The 24,438-nt window shown below is 37.4% G+C and overlaps 2 protein-coding genes and 1 pseudogene across 6 annotated transcripts in view; 1 reads left to right on the top strand and 2 right to left on the bottom strand.

The window, feature by feature from the left end:
• Positions 1 to 721: 721 nt before the first annotated feature.
• Positions 722 to 21,691, top strand: ATP6V1E1 (ATPase H+ transporting V1 subunit E1). The gene is made up of 9 exons (XM_039869242.1): positions 722 to 911; positions 6,022 to 6,087; positions 8,251 to 8,360; positions 8,731 to 8,797; positions 14,601 to 14,690; positions 15,368 to 15,436; positions 17,460 to 17,554; positions 19,883 to 19,970; positions 21,120 to 21,691. The coding sequence occupies exons 1-9, from the start codon at positions 879 to 881 to the stop codon at positions 21,180 to 21,182; spliced, it is 681 nt and encodes a 226-aa protein (XP_039725176.1). The 5' UTR covers positions 722 to 878; the 3' UTR covers positions 21,183 to 21,691.
• LOC120607502 (uncharacterized) lies at positions 11,419 to 11,534 on the bottom strand (annotated as a pseudogene).
• The window catches only part of SLC25A18 (solute carrier family 25 member 18), an 18,046-nt gene continuing 15,197 nt past the window's right edge, over positions 21,590 to 24,438 (bottom strand). For all 5 annotated transcript variants that reach the window (XM_039869240.1, XM_039869241.1, XM_039869238.1 and 2 more), the window contains 2 exons: positions 23,871 to 23,946; positions 21,590 to 23,443 (listed from right to left, as the gene is read on the bottom strand). In XM_039869240.1, the coding sequence (XP_039725174.1) occupies positions 23,302 to 23,443; positions 23,871 to 23,946 (218 nt within the window). In that variant the 3' untranslated portion in view covers positions 21,590 to 23,301. The remainder of the gene's footprint in view (positions 23,444 to 23,870; positions 23,947 to 24,438) is intronic.

The raw sequence follows: 24,438 nt of genomic DNA, 5'->3' as shown, positions 1-24,438 counted from the left end.
CCTCAAAGGAATCACGCACCTCTTCCATAGACACTACAGAGGTAGATACACTGTAGTAATTCTAACCAAAGCGAGCTCGTGCTTTAGGGCTGTTAAGCCTCATGAGCTCCGCCAGCCTAATAAATTCTCCTTCCTCTAACAAAGTTGTCTGAGCCTCTAAATTCTTGTCAGGTTTTGCTTCCTGCAACAGGTTAAAACTAGGGAAATACAAATATATTAGGGACACCGTTAATACATCAATATTGGTTAATTAACTGTAACAAATGTATCACACTAACATGTTAATAAGAGGAAACTGTGTGAGAGAAAGGTAAATGAGAACTCTCTGCTCTCTTAATTTTTCTGTAAATCCAAAACTTTAAAAATCTATTAATAAGTAAAATACTGAGTTTGCTTCATTAAGACTACGAAAGTAAAATACTAAATTCTGGTTCTGTAAAAATAAAATATTTAAGTTTTTTTAAAAAATTGCAAGGGCCATAAGGCTAGAGAAATCCACATAGCTCCACTAATTTCAGACGCCAGAACTCAAGAACTTCCCTCTTTTTGACCGAAAAGAAAGCTGTGGAAGAAAACTGCGCACAAAAATCACGAGACAGCGAAGTAAAAGAACAAGGCGGTGCCACTCGCGCAGGCGCACGAGCCCAGCCAGGAAAAGGGCGGGCTGGGCGGGGGGCGGGACTTCCTGGGGTCTGCTCTCTTCTCACTGGCTGAGGAGACTCACGTCTGGGCTGCGCGGTCACCTGGCAGGAACTGGAATCTGGGGTTATAAAGGAAAGAAAGGCGGAACCTACGCCTTCTTTTCTTTATCTTTTCTTTCCACTGTCTTCAATCTTAAACTCAAGCTAGTTGCCCACTGGCCTAGCATCGCTTTCGCCATGGCCCTCAGCGATGCTGACGTGCAGAAGCAGGTGAGGGGGTTGGGGTTGAGTCTTGCGAAGCCGCGCCGTCTGTCCCGGGGTGATGGGCTAGAACCTGGCTCAAGGAGGGCGCGGGCCTTGAGCAGCCCTGGATGCCGGAGGAGGGTCCCTTGCTCCAAGTCCTCGGGTCCTGGTGGTCTGTCTACGGGAGGGTGTCTCGTTGACTCGGAATTAGCTCCGTAGCTCATGTGACTTCTCGAGTCTTGCGCGCCGCCTCCTTTAACCCCCTGGCTCTTTGGCTCCCACATTGTCTGTATTTTCCCTGGGTACTTGCTGTGCTTGGTAGAGCGGAGCGTTGAAAACAAGGATTGAAAATATCCTCTTCATTTGATTTTTACCCTGAGGGAAGGGTTCACAGTATGCGAAAGGAAAGAGTACTTAGAGGAGAGAATTTATGAACTGTTCATCTTCATCTTAAACGAATCTCATCTATCAAATAAATTGTATGATTGGTCTCCCACTAGTCTGTACATTAATATTGGCCAAACGTAGAACTCTTTTTCTTACGTTTATGAGCCCCAGTCCCTAACAGTGTTTGGCACAAAGTAGAGTCAAGATTTATGGGAAAAATTGTTAGGACAATTGTGAACGCACATCAATTTTGCGAGAGTATAATCAGTCCTGGGAAATTAGTTTTTAAAAATGAGCCATACCTTCATATTTGTAGGCATTAGGAATGTCATAATGCAAAAATATCTCAGGAGAATATTGTGGCATTGAAATTCCTATGACATGGGAAAAAGTGGTTTTCATTTGTCTTGCCAATAGATATTCTGAGATCACAGCCCTTGCATTTAGTAGTCATATTGCCACTTGATTTTTCAGAGAAGGAAGCTTAAGGCTGCAGTTTAATCTCTGCAATATATAGAGAACTAAGGCTACTTCTATTTGAATTACCAGGAAAATTCTCCAACTAAAGCACACTCACTGGCTTATGAATCTTCTTAGATGAGCAATACGATGTTTTTTTCCTTGGATGTTTCCATTTCCTTGAAAATATCTTTGCATTTTATTCTTAATATGCACTAAGAAGAGTAGTGTTTCTTCTTAAATGGTTCGCGCTAATCACTAGGTAAAAAAAAGTAGCAAAAAATAGTATCTATGGAGAAATTTAAGAAATATTGCAATATTCTTACAAAACAGTGGGCTTTTTGAACATTTATCACTGCTGCTTCTAATATTTACTGTAGGAAAAATTGATGCAGTGGAAAAATATACAAAGCCCTCCACATACTGTAGTGTTCAGTCATTAGTACTAATTCTCTTCTTTATCTTGTTCCTTCATCTTTCCCCCTTGTTATAATATATTGAAGAATAAGGCTTCTCTGGAAAAAATATAAAGATAAAGCAGTTTATTTTCTTGGAATCTAGACCAAAACCATTTTCCTTCTGTAAAATTGAAAGAATGAAGAAATCTTACTTGTTGTCTATACCCTGCATACTATATATGGAAGCTCTAGGAAGGCAGTGTGTTTCGTTCTCTGTATTTTCAGCTATGAATAGGCCAATGACCAAGCATGGAGTAGGCGTTTAATAAGCCCTAAGTTCTCTGACTTCTTCCCCATTGTAATAAAATACATGTATATATTTGCAATTTTGTCTGGGAAGTATGGTCATTTATTTCATCAGCTTTTCAAAAAACTTAAATTACTGGGTTAGCAGGAAGAGAAAAAGTACATTTTTAAGTCCGGGTTTTTCTACCGCAGGAGTGGAGTTAAATATCCTTAAGGAATTGACTGTTGTTGGAACTCTAAACAGAATATGATCGTGTTGACTGTAAACAGGCTTCTCTGACCTGGGTTAAAATAATGCACTTTGCTCTAGGCTGTCAAAACTGGTAGCATATAATGCAGGTTTGAATTACAGTTCACCCATAGAGGCCAAATGTGCCTTGTAGTATTTATAAATACCTGTCTTGATTACTGTGTTTAGTTAAACTACTTTTAAAATTCCAGGCTGAGTTCAGTCAGGCTTCAAACTGAACTTGTGAAGATATCATTCTTTACCACGAACACACATACACAAATGTACAGGGGGCTAATCTTTTTCACAAGGTCACAGTGATTTTCTTACATGTAACTCTGGATTAGATGCTCCAAACATTTCAAGACTGGAGATTTTATACATATTGTGTTACTTATAAAATAGGCTCTGATTATCATAATTAATAAAACAACAAAATTTACCCTCTTAACCATTTTTAAGTGTACTGTTAATTATATTTACATTCTCGTGAAACAGATCTTAACTCACTTTGTACTTATGTGTACCTTATGTGATATCTTTGTGTTACTTGGAGAATCTGGACTATGTTTCCAGATTGTTAAACTCTAAAAAGTATTTGGGATACTTTAGAAGGCTTAAAACTCCCAACAGATTCTCATCCATGCACAAATATTTATTAAGCACCTACTATGGTGGTTGGTCCGTGCTCTGGGGTTATAGTGGTATAAAGATGAGATCGCAGTACTCATGGAGCTTACCTTTAAGTGGTAGAATTAATAAAGAAAATGAATTAATAATCCAGAAGTCCTACATTCATTTTTTTATCAGCTGCTTTTTTTTAATTCATTTTTTTCAGATAGAGCTATGAAATGAAACTACCAGTGAGTATGATTAGCCGTGTTGCTTTTATATTCACTTGGGTATATTTTACATCTCCTGCTAGAGACAGTACTTCCTTTGAGAGTATAAATTGGATCAATCACCCCAAGCTCCATTCAAAAGAATTTGGTGGACTTTGTTCTTTAATTGTAGCCAGAGATCTAAAATCCTTTAACAAGTTCCAAACCTTATATTTTAGTTCAGGATAGAGACAAGTAAACAAGCAATTATGAATGTGTTTAGGTAGAGGAAGTACAGAGTGCTCTTAGTGCACATAGGTGGGACATTCAGGAAAGATTTTCCAAAGGAGGTGACAGTTAAGCAAGCTAAGGCTTGAGAAGTTAACTAGGTTAAGAGTGGGAGAACGAGTCTTCCAAGTGGAAGGAACAGTGTGTTTGAAATCTTGGAAATAAAAAAGAATGGTGAACTCAAGGAACTGAAAAACTGAAATATAGTATGGTAAGACCTTCTCCCTCTTATCTGCAGGGGGTGTGTTCTGACACCCCCAGTGGATGCCTGAAACTGCAGATAGTACTGAATTTTACATGTACTATGTTTTTTTCTTTACCTGCCGCGTCCTGCAAGTGGTGGTAGATCCTGCCACGTCCAGCACGGACCTGGAAAATAATCCTGAGTGGGAACTGTGGGAGATTGAGAAAAGAAAGAAGACAGCCGTGATCGGGAGGCCCACTATCTACAGATGATGGAGTAGAGAGCGATTTTACTTATACAAGAGCATGCATTTGCTGGCTAAAATAAGATTATCCCCACCCAACATACACATCCTACTGTAATCATTTGCATTTTCATAGATTTTCCCCATTCTTAGGAGGGTTCCTAGAGGTGAGACAACCCTTGGTTGACCTCACATATTGCAAGGACCTTGTCAGCTTGCAACCTGCTCCACATTTACCTATGATAAAGCTTAATTTATAAATTAGGCACAGTAAGAGATTAACAGTAACTAATAAAGTAGAACAATTATAACTATGCTGTAATAAAAATGTGAATGTGGTCTCTCTCAAAATGTACAATACTCGTGACAATGTGAAATGATAAAATGCCTTATTAAGTTACCTTTTCACTTAAAGGAAGCACTTTATGACTTCTCTTGGCATATCTTTTGGCATCACTACTCTTGCACTTGGGGACCATGTTAAGTAAAAGGGGGGTTATATGAACTCAAACACCACAATACCATGACAGTGATAACAAAGACTGCTACTAAGTGACTAACAGTGAGGATACCCTGGATTAAGGGATAGTTCATGTCCTGGGTGGGGTAGAGAGAAGAATGGTGTGAGATTTCATCATGGCGCACATTTAAAACTTATAAATTATTTACTCTGGAACTTCCCACATAATAATTTTGGACCACGGGTTAACTGGAACTGGGGAAAATGAAATTGCAGATAAGGGGGGACTACTGTATTACTGGAGCTAAGAGTCTGAAGAGTGGCAAGTGGTGAAAGTTATGTTACAGGTTGCTGGAAAAATAAGCAGTAACTAGATTACCTTCTAAAGTCTGCACTTTATCATAAGAGTGGAAAGTGTAATACATAATAAGAGGCATTTTTAAAGTATCTTCCTGGTTGCAGTGTGGAGTTGATTAGAGAGGTAACAAGAGAGGAAGACAAATTTGGAAGCTGTTGCAATAATTCAGCTGAGGTGATAGCAAGGACTGGGGTAGTGGCTGAAGATGGACAGGCACACAAATTAACTATTAAAAGAATCGATAGGACTTGATGATTAGAAGGAAGAGTCAAAGTTGTGTGTTGGTACTAACCTTCAAGACAGATCAAAGTGGGAGATGGGTAGAAGAGTGATTAGCAGTTTATTATTTAACGTGTTGAATTTAGGTTACAGTGAGTATAGGGTATCCAAAAATGCTGTCTGGGAGGCAAAAGAAGAAAAGTATGGCCCTGAAGGAGACTGAAAAGAACAAAGATGTCATGGAAGCAAAGGGAAGTGATTGTCCAAGACAGGAGGGTTGGTCAACATATCAAGAAATGTTGAAAGATTAAGATAGGCCAAGATTTAAGGGCAAGGAAATTGTTGTCATTTTATGAGAGTAATTATAGTGGAGTGGAAGGATAGAAGTTAGATTGAAGTGTGTGGAAAGTAGGAGGTAAGAAAGTTGAAGGAGTAAAGATAGTTCATTGGTATCTTTTAGTTGGAGAAGACAGAGTTGCTGGCTGAAAGGGGTATGAAGTAGATGAGAATATATATTCAATCCTTTCTTTTCCATAGACCCCAAGTTCCTTGAGAGTAGGATAATGTCCTGTTTACCTGCATTATTGAATATTGCTTCTGGTTCATTTGTCAGGGCAAATTTCAGATTGTAGGTTACTCAAAGACAGAAACTATCTAATATATTCTTGTATACAAGGCCTGGCACATAAAATGCATTCAATAAATGGTTGATTATTGATTGAATCAGGAAAGATATATTTTCTTCTCTTGTTACATTAAAAAAATGTTTTATTTTTCCTTATAGATTAAGCATATGATGGCTTTTATTGAACAAGAAGCCAATGAAAAAGCAGAAGAAATAGACGCAAAAGTAAGATTCCATTTTCTAGGTTTAAGAAGTCATCAAAGTTTCATGTTTTGCTTTGCTAAATAGTAATTAGAAAAATTGTTTAGCAATACTTGCATAGTACTAATAAGAATATCTCTTATCTTTAACATTAAGTATAAATTTTCCTTTCTAAACATTCTGATTGCCAGTAAGTGTCCTGCAATTTTATGGTAGGGAGTAGAAAAGTAATGGATGAGGGATGGAGGGTGGGAAAGAGACACATACACATCTTCCTTAAAGAATAATTCCAAATAATTTATGTAGATAACGCCCCCCATCAAGAACTTGGAGCTTAAATCTCCCTAACCACTATCCTCACCAGAGTGTGGGCTGAACCTAGTAACCAACTTCCAAAGAATAGAATATGGAAAAGGATGCTCTTCCCATAAGCAGCCTGAGGCGACCTCTGAAAATGGTTCCCTAGTCACTTGACCCAGAAAATCCCACAAAATCATGGAAATCAAGAGGTTCAAATCTTTGTGTTCACTTTAAGAACACTTGTGAAACTGCCCAGGCCATCAAGGGTATGCATATCCGAAAAGCTACCAAGCATTGGAAAGGTGTCACTTTACAGTGTGTGCCATTCCATTGTTACAATGGCAGAGTTGGTAGGTGTGCCCAGGCCCAACAGTGGGGCTGGATGCAGAGTCAGTGGCCCAAAGAGAGTTTTGAATTTTCGCTGCACGTACTTAATGCAGAGAGTGATGCTGAACTAAAGGGTTTAGATGCAGACTTTTTGGTCATTAGCACACACAGGGGAACAAGACTCCCAGGATGCAATGAAGAACGTACAGAGCTCAGAGCTCATGGGCGGATGAACCCTACATGAGCGGCCCCCCGCCACACTGAGACGGTCCTCACTGAAACAGAGCAGAGTGTTCCTGAGCCAGAAGAGGAGCTTGCACAGAAGGAAAAGATGTCCCAGGAGAAACTGAAGAAACAAAAACTTACAGTCCAGGAGTAGATTCATCAAATAAATGTTAATAAAAGTAAAAAAAAAGGAAAAGGTAAAAATACTAGCTTTACAGTGCATAAATAGAACTTAACCAAGTGTTCAAGGTTAATATCACCAGTGATGTGGATAATTCATGAGGTTACCCCTAAATATGCAGGATGAGGACACCACCTCTGTGGTATGCTTCCTCAAAACCCGTATTACCAGCCTAATTATTAAAAAAAAATCTGACAAACACAAATTAAGGGACATTCTACAGAATATCAGTACTCTTCAGAACTATCTAGGTCATGAAAAACAAGGAAAGACTGAAGAAACTGTCACAGTTCAGAGGAAATTTGAGGAAACACAATACCTAAATAAAATGTAACCTGGATAACATTTTGAAACAGAAAAAGATATTAAGTAGTAATAAGGGAAACAATAATGTAGGAGTTTTTGTTAATTGTAATATATCAGTGTTAATTTCTTAGTTTTGACAAATTGTGTGTAAGATAAGATATTTAAAAATGGGTGGAGATACAGTCTAATATTTTTGCAACTTTTCTGTAAGTCTAAAATTTTCCAAAATAAAATAGTGAAACATATTAAAAGTAAAAAATGAAATAAAGACAGTAGATTAATTTTTTTCATGGAATCCAGCATTCAGACATTAGCATCTATGGCTAACTGCAATAGTTGGTTAGGGGAGGGTACAGTATTTTGTTTTTTTTTTATTAATTTGTGATTTTGCAAAAAAATATATAGCTTGGAAGTATATAAGGTATAAAATTAAAGCTCCTGTTGTTACAAAGATGATAGTCAGTATTTAGAAATTGTATAGATATTTCTAGTTGTGCATTGTTTATACACAGAATATCACATTGTTCTTTCAGCAGTAACCCAGATTTTCTAAACTCCAAATTCTGTGTTCTTTTCATTAAGCCTCTAGTAAACAAATGGATTCAATTTAGAATACATAATAATTTTTTTCAGACATAGACTATTTTACCTGATTATATCCTTTGTAACTTTATTGCAGGGTACTATTATCCTGGATCAAATTTTAAGTAATCTTTGAAGACAAGTCATAATAAATTTCCTGTTTTAGATAAGGAATAAGGTGATTATAAGAAAGTACCTGTGGTCACTAGCTGCTTAAAATAAAACTGTTAAAATCAGATGTCATGAATTAATTAATTCTCTGGTAGGCAGAAGAAGAGTTCAACATTGAGAAAGGTCGTCTTGTGCAAACCCAGAGACTGAAAATTATGGAATACTATGAGAAGAAAGAAAAGCAGATAGAGCAGCAGAAGAAAATGTAAGTAGATCCTGGAATCTTTACAAAGTCAGTCGTTCAAGAGGACAGCAGGTACTTTGGAGTCAAGCAAATATGGGTTCAAGTTTTAAAATGGATGACTTACTTATCTGATTTTGGGCAAGTTGCTTAACTTCTCTTTCCTCATTTGTGAAAATAGAAGCCTCACAGAATTATTGAAAGATTAAATTGAAATAACTGATATGAAATTGCTTGGCACTTGGTAGGCACTTAATAAATATTTCCTTGTCTTTGAAAATAGGTAGGAACTACTAAATGTATTTCAGTGGAGTTCTCTTTGTGTTATGTACAAAGAGAAGTATTTGTAGTTTTCTATGCTTACTGATACACTATTTTTTTATTCTGTTTGCAGTAAGATGTCCAATTTGATGAATCAAGCCAGGCTTAAAGTCCTCAGAGCGAGAGATGACCTTATTACAGTGAGTAATTAGCCCCTATTACAAAATTATAAAATATTTGTTTATTTGCCTATTTTCGAGAATTCACTAGTTAATATTAGCTAATTAAGGAGTTAATGATTTTTAGAGAGAGAAATGATTTGGTCAGCAAATCATTATACTAGGTATTATAATATAAAAATGATTAAGGTATGTGCTCTGTCTCCAAGGACCCTCTGATTTAACAGCTCATAGATTCTCTTGGATCTTACAGAAAACCATGGGTGGATTATATACAGTATATAAGAGTGATAGGCAGTACAGAGGCTAGAATGGTTGGCTGAAGTTAACACAGGGGCCGTGAGTGCAGGCCAAAGAGTTTTCACCTATTTTCAATAGAAAGCCAGCAAAGTTTTTGTTTTATTTTATGGGGACTATCATAAATAAGGTTCATGTATGAGTGTAGGCTAAATTTAATAGAGAAGAGGTTAGACACAAAACTGGGCAGTATTGTCATCCTAGGAAGAGAGCAGAAACCTACAGAAACATACTGTCTACTTGAGAAAGCTCAGAGGTATTTTATATTCAGGAATTAAAGAATTCCTGCTGCTTCCACTGTTATTCATTGTTGCAGAGGCCTTGGATTCCTTATAAGATGGAGAAAAAAGAGGAAGAAATATTACCATTTTTGGAGATATATTCATCTACTCAGAAAATAACATCCAAAAAAACCCAATAAGAACTAGTAATTAGTTCAAAAGGTGACTGGCTACAAAGAGAACATACAGAAGTTACTAGTTTTCTATATGCCAACAATAACCAATTAGCAAATCAAGTAAAAAGATCTCTTTATAATAGCTACAAAAATTATTAAATTATTGGGAATAAATGTAAGTGAATAAAAGACCTCTCTGAAAAAGCCATAAAACGTGAATAATTGGAAAGTATACCATTTTCTTATATCATTAAAGAAACAAACTAATATTGTAAAATGTCAGTTCTTAGATGAATCTGACATGGTGTCACAGTGTTGACACATTTTATAGGAAGACATTTCAGACATTGACTACTGATCTTCCAAGTTCAGTGTTAAATACTGAACTTCAGACCTGGCTAATGAGGAAAATGATGGTTCCATTAACAAAAATGGGAAAGTAGAAGAAAAAGCTGTATTAAGAAAAATAACCAGCTCAGTTTTGGACATACTTTAAGGGGCCAAGAAATCTCCAGCTGGAAATGTCTATCAGAATGTTGTGAGGGACTGACATTCAGAAGTATAATTCCCATAATACTTCAAATTTTAGTGCTTTTAAGTTTTAGGAATGTGGAAAAATAGGAAATCTGTTGCTGATTTGCCTTGCCACATGAGAATAGTTTATTCTGTATAAAATACAAAAGGACTAGAGCTTTTGTGGAAATGTGAAAAGCTCAGGACAACTGTTACCTAGTATCTTCATTTAAATGTTGAATTTCAGTAATCAGTAGGTGCTTTCCTTCCAGGGGACTCAGATTTCTTTAGCATCCTGAATTGATTGACCTAATTTATAAGCCGCTCTTGGAAAAATATTATAAGCTTAAGGAATGTAGTTTTTTTGTGGAAGAACTTGAGTTTAAGAGTCAGTTTTCAGTTTAAATTTCAACTCTGCCATGTTAATTTGAGTAAATGATTATTTTTGACCCTCAATTTCCTGTTTAGTATATTATGATAGTTCAGAGGGTTCTTATGAGGATTAAACGAGAGAACACATTTAAATCCTCTAGCTTAACACAAACATATAGTATTTAGGAAATGTGAGCTCCTTTCCCACACCATCTCCTCAGGTGGTAACTCCTCTCATAATAAGCCTGGGGGATTAAAATAGTCTCCCAGCCTATTGGTGCCAATGCTGAGAAAGCCCCTTGACCAAAAGTTGCTGCTTTCGATATTAATGCCCAGAGAAGAAAAAAACTGACAGCTACTGCGTAGATGCTATTAATTATACAGTTTAAGAGTTTAGAGGCATATAGCTTAAATGTCTCAGCAGCATTCCTAAATATGAGTACCAAAGATTATAACACATGCTGTTAAATGTTATAAAATTGACCAATTATGCTGCCTTTTTGAAGAGTAATGATATTAAAAATGGAAAAGATCCTGAGAAAGATCACCTGATATACTATAGAAACACTTTTGATGATATAGTCTCTGATGGCATACCAGTGCACCAGATGTAACCAGATGTAAATAACCCAGCGCTTTAATAGATCTGACCTCACTTTTAATTTTTTATTGTTTTTATTTTTTTTGATACTTTTCACCTATTTTTTATATTTTATTATTTTTTCTAACTTTTAAAAAATTAAATTTTTTTTGTTGGATATGTTTTTGGAAAATGCTTTAAGTCTTTTTAAATATATAAAGAATTACTAGTTTGGCTTTAAGAAGGAAATATTAGGTGTCATGAATAAAAAAACTTGATACCTAAAATTCAAATCAGTCATTTATTTACCAAATATTTAAATGCTTACTAAATGAAAAGCATGATTCTAAATAGTAGGGATGTAATAAAATCAAGTCCTTCATGGAACTTAATATCCTAGCTGGTTGAGTATGAGTTGTGTTTTTAAAAAACAACAAAAATATGGATTTTTTTCTTTTTTTAATTATGTATTATCATTATTTATACCTACAGCACCTGGTCTTCCTAGGTGGTCTCCCATCCAAGTACTAACCAGGCCCAACCCTGCTTAGCTTCCAAAATCAAAGATTGGACTTGTTCAGGGTGGTGTGGCTGTAGACCATGGACTGTGGCTCCACTGGGGCATGAACCCAGGACCTTCTGTGTATAAAGCAGACGTGCTAACCGCTACATTATGGATCCGATCTTTTTTTATTATTATTATTTTTTATTTTTTACTTTTTCAATACCAGTGCTTTTCAACTTTTCTACTCTCCAGAATATTCACACAATTGTTTTACGTTTTAGTAACATCTCATCATTCACAGTGATTTTCAGATTTTTGAGGGAGTGGTTGTATGGAATGAACATGTTTACATTTATAATTGGAATCAATCTGATATAATGGAGAGCTGTAGGAGATGAGGCCTGAGAGAGAAATTTAGGTTCAAGTAAAAGAACCTTGAATGCCTGCTGAAGAACAAGGAATTTATCCTTTGGCTAATTTTCAAAACTTAATGGGTATAAAAATGACCCGGAGGATGTTGTTAAAATGCAGACTCTCAGCTCCATTTCCAGAGATTTTTATGTTGCTGTCAGGAATTGGCATTTAAATATGTGGCCCAGAGCAATCTTGATGTAGGTGGTCTGGGAACACACTGAGAAATACTGCTGCAGGCTTAGATTTGTGTTAGAGAAGGAGAACTGGTGACAGCAAGGAGTGGAAACCAGGAGGTACTGCTTAACTTTCAAGTCTAGAAGTAGAAAGGCCTAAACCACCATAACAGCAAAAAAAGATGACAAAATGGCAAGAGCCTCATTCCAGAGATACTAAAAATGTAGAGCTCATAGGACTTGGTGACATACAGGTTGTGACGAGTGAATGGAAAGCAAGAGTCAAGAATGACTTAAGGGTTACAGGGTTATGCAACTGGGTAGATGGATGATAGGTTGAAAGTACAGGATGAGGAGCAGGTGATGGATGATGATAAATCTTGGAGTTTGAATTGCTGTGGGAATGCAAATGAACAGTTTTGAGTTGGGCTTAGGGAGAGAGGTTGGGAAATAAACAGACAGCACATAGATCCCAGGTGGAGCAATGGATGTGGATATGTAGAATTAGAAGAAAAGAGGGCCAGGTAAACAAACTGAGGAGCATCAGATGTCATATGCAGGAAAAAAAAAAGATTGCTGAGAAAACATGGGGGAAAGCGGTCATATTGCGGGATAATAAGGAAAAGCCAAGGGAACAGAAAACCTGAAGAACAAAATAGTAATCTAATGTAACATCTAATGCTTCAAGGAATCAAAGTAGGAAGAGCACAGTGATCTTTAGATTTGGCAGTCAGGGTGTCATTTCTGACTTTTGCTAGAGTGGTTTCAGTGAATTGATAAAGGCAGAAAGCCAGATTATAATGGCTTGAAAAGTGAGAAATGAGTGTGCAATAAGAAACCAAAGGCAGTGTTCATGGCCTCTAAAGAAGCTGAGCTGTGTGAACTACTGGTGTTTTGATCTCTTGGAACAGATGTAAAGTATTCAATAGCATGCGGTTTGAAATCAGTATACAGCTGGAGCCTTAATTTTTCTAATGTATAATGAGAGTTTTGTGAAAATAAACATTTATATAATTTTAGTTCTAGAGATACTTGTTTCTTAGCCCTTTGCAGTCTAACTTATTGCCATCCAGTAATTTACAGTTTGGCAAACCCATGGAGGGGTGATGAAACACTCTGAAATTATAGAAGAAACAGAGTTACCCATACATGAAAAGCACACATATGCTTTAAATGGGTTTTGCCATTTTAAAAGATTTTATTTCCAGCTTAATCCACAGAGTAAAAAATTATGAAAGGAAGGGAAGTTGTCAAGCAGGTGGATAGAAAAGGATATTGACAAAAGATAGAAGGAAGGTGAAAAATAAGAGAACCAGGGTGAAAATGCAAAGGAAGTAGTCAAGCTTTTCTTCTACCAGATTTGGTCTTAGTTGCAGGCTGTTAGTTATTTTTCTCTATCCTTTTTCCTTGCCTGTCCAGATGCTTGCCAGGTTTAAGAGCTTTGGAATCCCTTTGAGGGTTGAAATTCTGTTTCACTACTATCAGCTGTTTGGTGGACAAATTTTTTAGCCTCTTTGAACCTTCCATTTCCTATAAATGGGAAAAAAACATATACCTGAAGTTTACTCAGAATCACATTAGATGACCCAGGTAGAATGACTAGGGAAATGCCTAAAACAAAATAGGTGTTGGATAAATGATAGCTTTTTATCACTTCCCTAAATCTCACAATTTATGTTTTTTTTTTTAAGGGAAATGAAAAACATTTAAATTCTGATTCATTGATCTTGAAATAGAGATTTCTAGTCTTGTGGTTTAAAGAGAGATGAAATAGAAATGTCTGATTTTTCCAACTAGACAAGACCCACATAGACATGACCTTGATGTTGACATCATAGTCGGCTTTTGGTTTCCTGCTTTCCAGCACTAGAATCTTAATATTTTCAGACTCCTTAGAGGCTGTTAGGTTCATGTGGACAGAAAATGCCCTTGCAAACTTATAAAATACTGATAGGTAAGCTGACATGCCAACTGCAATAATTTATACATATCTCCTTGGAAAAGCTGCATGGGGATCCGGATTATAATCAGAAAGTTGTTTAAATTTAGAATCAAAGATTGTCACTGGGATGTTAGTGATTTGTAACATTATTGATCATAATTTACCTTACAAATTAGCATAAAGAATGTTAAAATCGTTGTTAATCCAGCCTCCCAGAGGTAAACAAGGAGTATTTGTAGATAATTCATTGATGGTACTGTGATCTTTATCCAGACATATAGTTTTTTTAAATTAAAAATGGAATCATCTTGTATAACTCTTAATAACTTGCTTTTCAAATCTTTATCATGTAAATCCATGTTAGTTGTGTAGGTTTCTGAATTGATTGATAATCTGGGCTGTTCTTCTGGTGTGTGACCTCCCTGGGAGCCATGATGGTGCTTCCTGCTTCCTTGTATCAGTGTACTTAGCAAAGCATGTGATTCATCATAGATCTCAGAGACTGTTTAATGAAAACACAGCAATAAAATGTGAAGCAAGGGCATAAGCCAGTACTAGCCTCACAATGGGTTCGGTTCTGTGCCAACTGCCCAGATGTGTAGATAACTTTTTTCTTTTCCATTCATTGTAGGACCTACTAAATGAAGCAAAACAGAGACTCGGAAAGGTGGTAAAAGATACAACCAGGTACCAAGTGCTGCTGGATGGACTGGTCCTCCAGGTACCCTTATAGGCCAGGTCTACTGTAGTCTATAGCCACAATTCTTTCAAAGTTAAGATAAATTAGAGGCCAGCTCTGTTTGTCCTGTTTTCTCTTTTTAGCTTTTCTCCTTTTGTCCTTTTCCTCATCTAACAGAAATGTGTACTGCATGAGAGAACAGTAATGTTTCTCTGATTGTTTCAGACTTCTAGGCTTCCCTGTGTTTAAATTGTCTTGTTAATCCTTTGTAACTCAGGGGTCAGATTTGCTTACAACCTTTAGTTTTAACTTTTAAAGCTTTAAATTAGCTTCCCTAATATGATTTCACCACTAAAATACCTGCTTTAGATATTAGGGTTTAGACCAAAAGCTATATACATTTTAACTCTTTACTGCTTTGCTATGAATTTTTATTTTACTCATGCTAATTACAGTAATATTTGACTTCAACTTAATTGATATAAGATAAGACTCCCATATAAATTTTGTTTCTACCACCAGAGCCCTGGGTATATTTATCTTGTTTGTGATATCAAGATCTTATTTCATGTTGTCACTGTATATGCTATCTTTTGGGGGAATTTATAAAGGGATATTTTTCAAAACTAGATGGAACTATCATAAAAACATTCTGTTTTGGCTTTGCTTTATTTTATAGTTAGCATTTCCTACTAATCGTATCTGATTATGTCATACAGGGTTTGTACCAGTTGTTGGAGCCCCGGATGATTGTTCGTTGCCGGAAACAGGATTTCCCTCTGGTTAAGGTAAAAGAGCTTAGAGGAAGAGATATTTTCTTTTTTTAAGATCAAAAAGTTAAGAGATGAAATGTATGTTCTGATAGATGACAGCTCACCCATGGGAATTAGATGAGTTTTAACACATTGTAGATACTCATTTAAGTGACCTCAGCCTCTAATCTCTTTTCTTAAAGAGGTCAAATTGCCAGCTGAGCTAGTAACCCTCTCCCTTTCTAGAGACTTTGTAATGCCATAATCTTCTGAACACATACCCACAGAGGCAGCACCTACCGGATTGGAGCAAAGATAGGCAACACTATCTTAATGAGGCAGACTGGTGTCAGACTAGCAAGGCTTGGCTCTAACCTAATACATTCCTATACCTAGAGAAAGAATGTGGGTATCAGAAAAGAGGTTGATCAGCAGTGAAACATAGCTGTAGTCCCAGGGGCAAGTATTGAGGTGCTCCTCCATGTCCTATCTAAGCGAGAAGATTCCCTGGTCTGAGGGATGACCTGCTGGCCCCATGGCAGGTATATATAGGTTGTAGTAGTAGGTGGGTGCTCTGGACTAAAGGAGCCTGAGGCTGGTAAACCTTGAGTCATAGAATATCCTCCCCTAGCTCTGATTCTGTGGTATCAAGTAACTCTTCATTTTCCATGTAGCTTCCTTTCAGGCAAGGATGTGTGTGCTTAGTCCCTTAGCAGTCACATTTCTCATAAATTAATACATTTATAATACATAATACATTTCCATTTTTATTATAATTTGTCTCCCCAAATAACTTGTCTTCTAGGAAAGAATTTGCCAGCTGGATTACTTAGGCATTCATTCCTTTTAGTTTCTACAACAAATTAGTAAATTGTGGTTCTTGTTTACAAACTCCGTCAGTAACGTGGATCTATGTTTGTGATGACGGCCTCATTTATGAACCTGTATAACAGCTAGACAGAGAATTCACCAGAGCTATAATCCAAGCTGCCAGTTGGCCTTTTCAAGATGACATGATTGTATTGTTAGGTGTGTCAAGCAAATTTCTTCCTGAAACAGTACAGTGTCGGCATCCAGTAGAGAGCATGACTAGCTCTCACAGTGCTGCTAAATTAGATTTGAGGAGCAGGGAAGAATTGAATATATGCATATAAATCTCTTCAACTAGTAATATTGTCAGAGAAAAATATGAAAGTTCCTTCAAGAAAATGTTATTTACATTTGTACTAAAGTGTGCATAATATTGTTCAAAGGTAGGACTTATCACTAATTATGTTTTATCACACTAATTGCACTATAGTAGTTAAAAACTCACTTGCATCTTTTTTCCCAATGAGCTCATTTCTTTTTAAAATTGGTAAAATGTACATAACATAAATTTAACCATTTTAAAGGTATACTTGCTCTAAGTACATGCACATCGTTGTGCAAACCATCACCACCATTCGTTTCCAAAACATTTTCATATTCCTGTTAAACACTAATTCTCCATTAAACACTATTTCTTCATTCCCTCCATCCATAGCCCCTGGCAACCACTATTCTTTCTGTCTCTGTGAATTTCACTACTCTAGGTACCTCATATACGTGAAATCATAAATATTTTTTGTGACTTAGTTCACTTAGCATAATGTCCTCAAGATTCATCTTGTGTTGTAGCATGTGTCAGAATTCCCTCCCTTTTTAAGGCTGAGTAACTGTCCATTATATGTACATACCACATTTTGTTTATCCATTCATCTGTCAAGAGACACTTAGGCTGTTGTGAATAATGCTTTGAACATGGTGTACAAATAATCTGTTCAAGTATCTGCTTTTACTTATTTGGATGTACCCAGATGTAGAATTGTTGGATCATTTAGCAACTCTGTTTAATTTTGGGGGGAATTGCCATAGTTTTCCCCAGTGGCTACACCATTTTACATTCCCACCAGCAATTCATCTATTCTCTTACTTGAAATAAATAGGAATATCTTGCTTGTATAGTTTGTTGATTTTTTTTTTTAATACCTGCTTCATAGTTTCTGCTAAAGCCTGTCATTATTTTCTGCTTTTCCAGGCTGCAGTGCAAAAAGCAATCCCTATGTACAAAATTGCCACCAAAAAAGATGTTGATGTCCAAATTGATCAGGAGGCCTACCTGCCTGAGGAAATGTAAGGAGTATTTCTGCTTTTAACATCTGGCTTTCTCTCACTGGGAGAACGTTCTTTATTCTGGGCCTTGTTTTCTCCAAGGCACTCATCGTCACAAGGATAGCAGTATGTGTATATTCCTCTTGCAGTGTTCCTTTGCAGTCTTTCCCTGGTGGCCGGGTAGATATACTCTAAACCTCTATCTTCTGACGGTCAGTTCTTTATGCAGAGGAGGAGCACTAATTCTGTACCCAGAACTCAAAGCTGGGTCCACATCTCTGTATCACATGCTGAGGAATATAATCTCTATCTCTAAGTAGTTACTATTAAAAACAAGAGAAGTCATACGTAACTAACAGTTGGGTTCCTTGGATATAGAATTGCAAACATCAATGATACTTCTGTTGACGGTGAGAAAATGACAGATTTCTTCAGCATTCCTAGTAAACTTCATGCAATTGCGACTGGCAGCGGGAACTCCTGACAAGGGTAGAGCCAGGGTCATTTCTCTGTTGCACCTATCTGCTGCTGCCTAGGATCGCCACTGACTGACATTGCAGAGTCCTTGGGACACAGGAACTGAGTTGAAAGAGCACCAGACTTGAAGCTGTAAGACCTGTTGCCGGCCATAGGACTTTGAGGCTAACTTCTATCATCTGTAAAATGGAGTCTTTGATTTTGCTTTTTTGTTTCATAAAGTAAGGAAAGAGATGGAAATGCTTTTTAAACTGAGGAGGTTTGTAAGTAAGTGAAAAATGCTCGAGCATAACTGTTAAATTTAGGTTTGATTCTTGACTCAGCCATGTACTAACTAGCGAGGTAGTCTTAGACTAGTTATTTAATCTCACTTGATTTCCTCTTTCTAAATTGGGATAACAACACCTACCTCACAGAACTCTTGGAGGCTGAGATGAAATAATATCTGTATAGCACTTAACACAATGCCTGGTACATGCTCAGGGCTCAGTATACATAGTAGTTCAAATGATTATCTTGACGATTAAGCAGACGAGATGTAAAACACTTGGTTCATGCTCTGGTAAATAATAGGCTTCAGTCAAGACCACTGTTCCTGAAACTTTTGGGACCAGATGTTTTGAATTTCAGTGTTTAGAAAAGTTAATAAAGTACATATACCACATGTAACATAATATCCCCAACAGGGTGTGAAATAGCATCCCTGTAATCAAATATACTAATATTTCTGAATGGAAATATGAGGGATAAATAAATAAGTATAGATTTGTTAGTCACATACTGCGAAATGACTAGATGTCAATGCAGGTTTTGGTGTCACGTGAATTAAATTTTTTGTTTTCAGAGTTTTTTTAATTTCATGATTGCAGCTAAGGGACTGTGGGCTTATTCCAGTACAAATTTAAAGTGGAATTTTAAGTATTATTATTTTAGTCAATAAATTTGTAATTTTATTCAACCTTTTTAATCCTGTAAAATGGTGAGAATACCAAAACTCCCCGTAGAGTTACTGGGAAGACAGAAGTTCTGGAAAGCTCAGGGTTTTATGTGAGTCCCTGACATACAGGAGGCGTTCTCCCATGGGGTTAGGATTTCAGCAAAGAACCAACTATGCCCTTATGAATGACAAAGTCTGTTAAGAGAAACCAAAGATAGGTGAAATGAAGAAATGGTGGGAGGAAGGATGAATAAGAAAACAATATTGTCATAGTCCATTAAAATTTTCCAAAGAAAATTGGCAAAACTTGACCCAGCATTTGTCTCATAGCCTGCTTATTTCAAGAAATATTTGATAAAATGAAATTATGTAGCAAAAGAATTTCATTCCTGAGGCTCTAAATAATAGAATTTTACCTATTTACCTAATGCCTCTAAGTGCTGAGAAACTGCGAGGAAAGAAATGATATAAGTGAGGTATGGCTAGAGGCAGGACTTTGTGAGCGGGAGTTTGGCACAAGGTTGCAATGGAACCTTTTATCTGGTACACAACTTGGCCTTATCAATACCCTTGGTAATTAGCAGGATTGGACCTTGAGGAAACATTCAGATGAGGACTCTGTTGATTTGCAAACCTGGATCAAACCCCCACCCTTCTCATTTTGTTGGGGAGGTTGTTAGAATTAAATTAGGTGCTATAACAGAAAATCAAATTGGCGAGCAATCACTTGGTAAATGACAGTTATCACCATACCTTAAATCCTAAGAAGCTTTCTGAATTAATTTTAAGCTTATTGCTTACGTTTATTGGTCCCTTGTAGTACTTAGACACTCCACATACCAAAATGGCTTTCCTCCAGGGAATAAAGTAATTGCAGCATGTGTATCTGTCTTCTTCAAATCTATAAAAATTGTTATTTCCTCTGTTCTTTGTAGAGCTGGTGGAGTTGAGATCTATAATGGAGATCGTAAAATAAAGGTTTCCAATACCCTGGAAAGCCGGCTGGATCTCATAGCCCAGCAGGTGAGTGTGGGAACACTTCTCGTTAGTTGGTCTGTTACTTTGAAGTGATAAAGAGAACTCACATCCATTCACAAGTATTTGGGATTTGTTGCTCTCTTTCCAGATTTTTTGACATTTTCTTTAAAGGAATGGGGGTTAGGTATTTAGTGGCATTTACTGAAGCAATGCCATTTACATGAGGGAAGATTTGGTGTCAGAACAAGTGTTTTGTTTATCTAGGATTTTATTGTATACATTTAGTACATGTGTTGCTGTCTGAAGTTCTTTTTCCAGCAAGAATGATGGGAACTAGCATAGTTATTTAAAGTATTTTAAATAGGGCTGCTGGTTTTTCATATGTTCCCACATTTACACAAATAAACTCTAGGAAACAAGGCAGGAAAATTCTGTCGTTTAAAAGTACTGGACGTCTTCCAGTAGTGGTAGTTCACTGCTGCTACTTTGTCTTGAGCTAGAGCTAAAGCACTTCGTCATTGAGTATTAATCACCTCATAATTTAACTGTCGAGCTCTTGTGCCCTATAGAGTAGCCACTAGCTACAAATGGATATTTAAATTAAGTAAAGTAAAATTAAAAATTAAGTTCCTCAGTCTCAAGCCACAATTCAAATGCACAGTTACCACATGTGGCTAGTGGCTACTCTGTTAAACAGTGCAGCCTTAGAAGTTTTGAGATTAAACCCTAAGAATTTTTCAGTTGCCATAACGAGTACCTTAGCACAAACTTGCATTATAAGTTTTGTGCTTGATACATAGTAGGCATTTAATAAATATTTGTTGAAAAAAGAATGTAGGTGATCAGAATATTATGATGAGGTAATATAAATGTAGTTAATGGATTCTTCTCCCTACATCACAATATAACAAGCCTTAGATAGTAATGGCTTTAGTTTTTTTGGTGTTTTTTTTTCTTTGTCTTCTTTAAGCAGTTAGTCTTAACCCCAAATTTGTGATTGGTTAAGTTTCCTACCAAGGATTCCATTATAGTGTTTCAGATAAGTAAAGGAGAGATTTGATGCACTTAGCTTTGTGAATTCTTTCCTAGCCATAGAGGGGTTAATGACTTGCCACCTATGGTTCAGATGTGCAGTTCTTTCCAAGTTCTAACAGTTGACAACGCTTATTTATTAAAGATCTTATTTCTTCACAGATGATGCCAGAAGTACGGGGAGCCTTGTTTGGTGCAAACGCCAACAGGAAGTTTTTGGACTAAGCCTGTGGGAGGTGGAGTTCACGTACTGCTATGATGTGGAAGTTTCTGATATTTGAAGAAACAAGATTATCTGTGTAGCTTCCTTTTTGCTCTTCTAATATTCTGTATTTATCAGTGGATGCCCTTCTGTAGCTAATGCACTTAATATAATTGTTAACAATGAGAGAAAGTTTCGCTTAAAGTCAGGAAACCTGCATTTAGCTTAAGGAACACAGTTTTCTATTGGTTCTGCAGCATGATAAGGAAATCAGGTGGCAGTTGCATGGACTTCACCCGGTCTTCTGCTCTCCCTCTGGTTCTAGTTATCTGTTCTAGAGGGTCATGTGTATGGTATTCTCTGCCATTATGTCTCTGCTCTTTAGGCTTAAAATGCATGTGGGGCATGCATTCTTTCTAGCTGTAGTAGCTTCAGTGTTTCCTGTCTGGGCCTAGAGGTGTTCCTTATCTGTAAATGTGGTTTAAAATTTAAGCCATGATGCTCTATTTATTAAAACAAGGTTTACGTGAAATCCATTATAATTTATTATGCAAGGCACTGTAAGCTTATGGTTTGAGAGGATAAATGCTTACTAAAGTATCTAGAAGAAATGTCATTTTCCAAATCCCTGTAGCATTTGCTGGTTGACAGTTGTCAGTACTTGAAACCATTAACCCTCCCTGTGTCCTCTGGCACTTCCTGCTTATTTTTACCAGACCCTCACCCAGAAGTGTTCCTCCAGCCAGTTACGGTCTTCCACACATGCCACACACAAGTATTCAATATTACCTGTCCTCTAGAAGTTTTGACAGCTTTATTGAGGAAATAGTTTTACTAGCTTTGGCAGAGTCAGAAAAAAAACTAGGGTTTTTTTTGTTTTGTTTTGTTTCTTGATGAAGGAGGAGGGGTTACTTTGTGTTAGGCCTAAACCCTTTCACAAATGTCCTTTTCTTCCTCCCACTCCTCATTCTTTTTTTCCTCAGATAACTTCTAATAGCTGCCCAAGGTCTTGCAGGTAATAAGTGGAAGAACTGGTATTTTAACTCCGGTCCATCTCTAGAGCCAGTACTCAAATGCAGTCCTCTTAATTAAGAAGGAGGCTAGTAAGGCTATTTTTTCATTAACGTAAGTTTTATGTTAGGTAAGGACTAATGGAAATACCAACTCCTGGAAAGGTATTTTTTCTTAGGACTTGACCCCACATGTCTGATACCATTTCTCTTCTCTGTACATAGCAGTCTTATGGGGGAAGGATTGAGGTACATGGGAACTGTCACAGCATACTCAGTCCCTCAAGATGATGCAATTATGAAGTGATAGGTAGAAGCAAGACTTAAAACCCAGTGTAACTCATAAAGTAGCCACCTTGTGGCTGTTCTCTACCCTTTTGAGTAATAATTTGAAGAGTGAGTGATAGAAACGTGTAGCAGTGCACATTTTCATGTCCTTTGGTTCTGAAATGGACAGAAAAGTAGATGACAGATTATTCATTGCAGCCTGTCTGCTTTTCTCACTAATTACTAGATGAGATTTTGACTAGTCGACTTTATTTCAGTGTTCCATAGACATTGGTCTCTAAGAGCCCGTGTTCCAGACGGAGGATATAAGGCAGGGTGGCTGCCCTGACTTTGCCCAGGCTGCTCAGTTTGAGTTGGCCTTACCCCTCAGCCATCTACAATTTGAAAGGATTTGCTTGATTTCAAATTAGGTGCTTACTTTTAGGGCTTTCACGGTCCCTTGATCCTCCTTTTTTCCAAAACGAGTGCCAGGACCAACTAAGTTATTTAATACAAAGAATTAACAAAACAATCCTCCGACTGACTCACGTATGCTGAGTTTGAGTGAAATGTAAAATGTAGAAACAACTCTTCCATCTTTGCTGTCTGTTAAGGCCCTACAATTAATACAGCCAAAGCATTTATTGTTTTTGTAGAAAAGTTGGTGATTAGGGGCTGCTGAAGGGAGGACAGGACTGTAGTCAGCTTGCTTATTAGAAAAAGTTTGTTTCTTCTGAGACTGAGGTAGCGCTACAAGTTAGAGGACAAAATATAACATGATAGGTCAGCTTGCTTTCCCCCTCTAGTCTAAGTAGATTGGGCTAGCAGATGGCAGCCAGTGAAGGGACTTGAGCTCCAGCTATATCTACTCAAAACACTTTAAGATACGTTCTCCAATACCAATGAAGTAGACACCTTGGGCAATCCCAAAGAGCGGGGCTATGACGAGGGCTCGACAGCCTGCTCCCCTCACAAAGGCAGATGGTCCCTCCTGGATCCAGAGTTTCCTGGGAGAAAGAAGAAGCTTGTGATTGTACAGAAGCCCCACTGCAAGTGGTACTCAGTGATGTGCTCTCCAACATTGTCTGTCTTCTTTGAGAGCATGTGTCACTTCCCACAGCAATAGCAGGACCCTGGGTGTCTGGGAGCTATACCTCCATTGTACATATGTGTTTGGTTATTAAGCAGTTGGGTTCTGGGTGTGGATAATTGGCTCAGTTTGCTAGACTCTGGGAGAAAGATCCCATAGGGATTCAAAGAAGAAAAAAGCTCCCAGTACAACCTGATTCTGTTGACAGGTGAGGGAAAAGAAAAGATTTCAAAGCAATCCAGAGCCCAGCGTAGTCCAGTGATAACCTTGTTTTCTAGACGGGTGTAGGTGGACAGCAAAGCAAGGGGAACTGTCCTAGGCGCACCTCTGTAAAGGGCTCTCACCTGGCACAGTCAGTGATCCCACTGTAGCTGTCCTCACCCAGGCCTTTCTTGAGGGTTTGGATTCGAGTTTTCAAAACTAAATCAAGCAAAAGTTAAAATAAGTAGGGAACATTTGCTTTTGGTGTTCTTCCTCAACATGAAATGGTCCTGTTTCCTTTTAGAACCAACCAGTATACAAAAAACTGAATCCTGAGGCCAGCTTTTTCATTGTGGGATTTGTAATTGAAGATCTTCCCCTCTTTAGGCCTCATTTAAATAAGATGAAGGAATTAGAAACCACATGATTCCCCAGGTCACGCATGCTATGGAGAGGTCTAGCTGTGCTAGAGGAGCTGGCTGTAACCCTAAAGGTAGGGGAAGCATTATCTTATGCTATTTAGCTCCTGCCTTTAGCACTGAGTTTTAAAATACCAGCACTCATTTATAACTGATGCTCACAACTTGACTAGGGGGTAAAACTAATGAAATCAGCACCTAGAAGTTGAGGATTTGTCAGTGATAAGAAATAGGGTGAAAAAAATAGAATGAAGGTCTCCGGCTCCACTTTACGTGGGAGGATCTTTGATGG

Source organism: Pteropus medius, unplaced genomic scaffold, assembly GCF_902729225.1.
Source record: "Pteropus medius unplaced genomic scaffold, Ma_sr-lr_union100, whole genome shotgun sequence".
Classification (NCBI taxonomy): Eukaryota; Metazoa; Chordata; class Mammalia; order Chiroptera; family Pteropodidae; genus Pteropus; species Pteropus medius.
The sequence above is the reverse complement of the archived record's forward strand: the minus strand, read 5'-3'. Positions and strand labels throughout refer to the sequence as shown.

Coding starts and splice junctions, on each gene's coding strand:
- ATP6V1E1 (XM_039869242.1), top strand. CDS start 879: ATGGCCCTCAGCGATGCTGACGTGCAGAAGCAG. Junction 912..6,021: donor ATGCTGACGTGCAGAAGCAG/GTGAGGGGGTTG, acceptor TTTTCCTTATAG/ATTAAGCATATGATGGCTTT. Junction 6,088..8,250: donor CAGAAGAAATAGACGCAAAA/GTAAGATTCCAT, acceptor ATTCTCTGGTAG/GCAGAAGAAGAGTTCAACAT.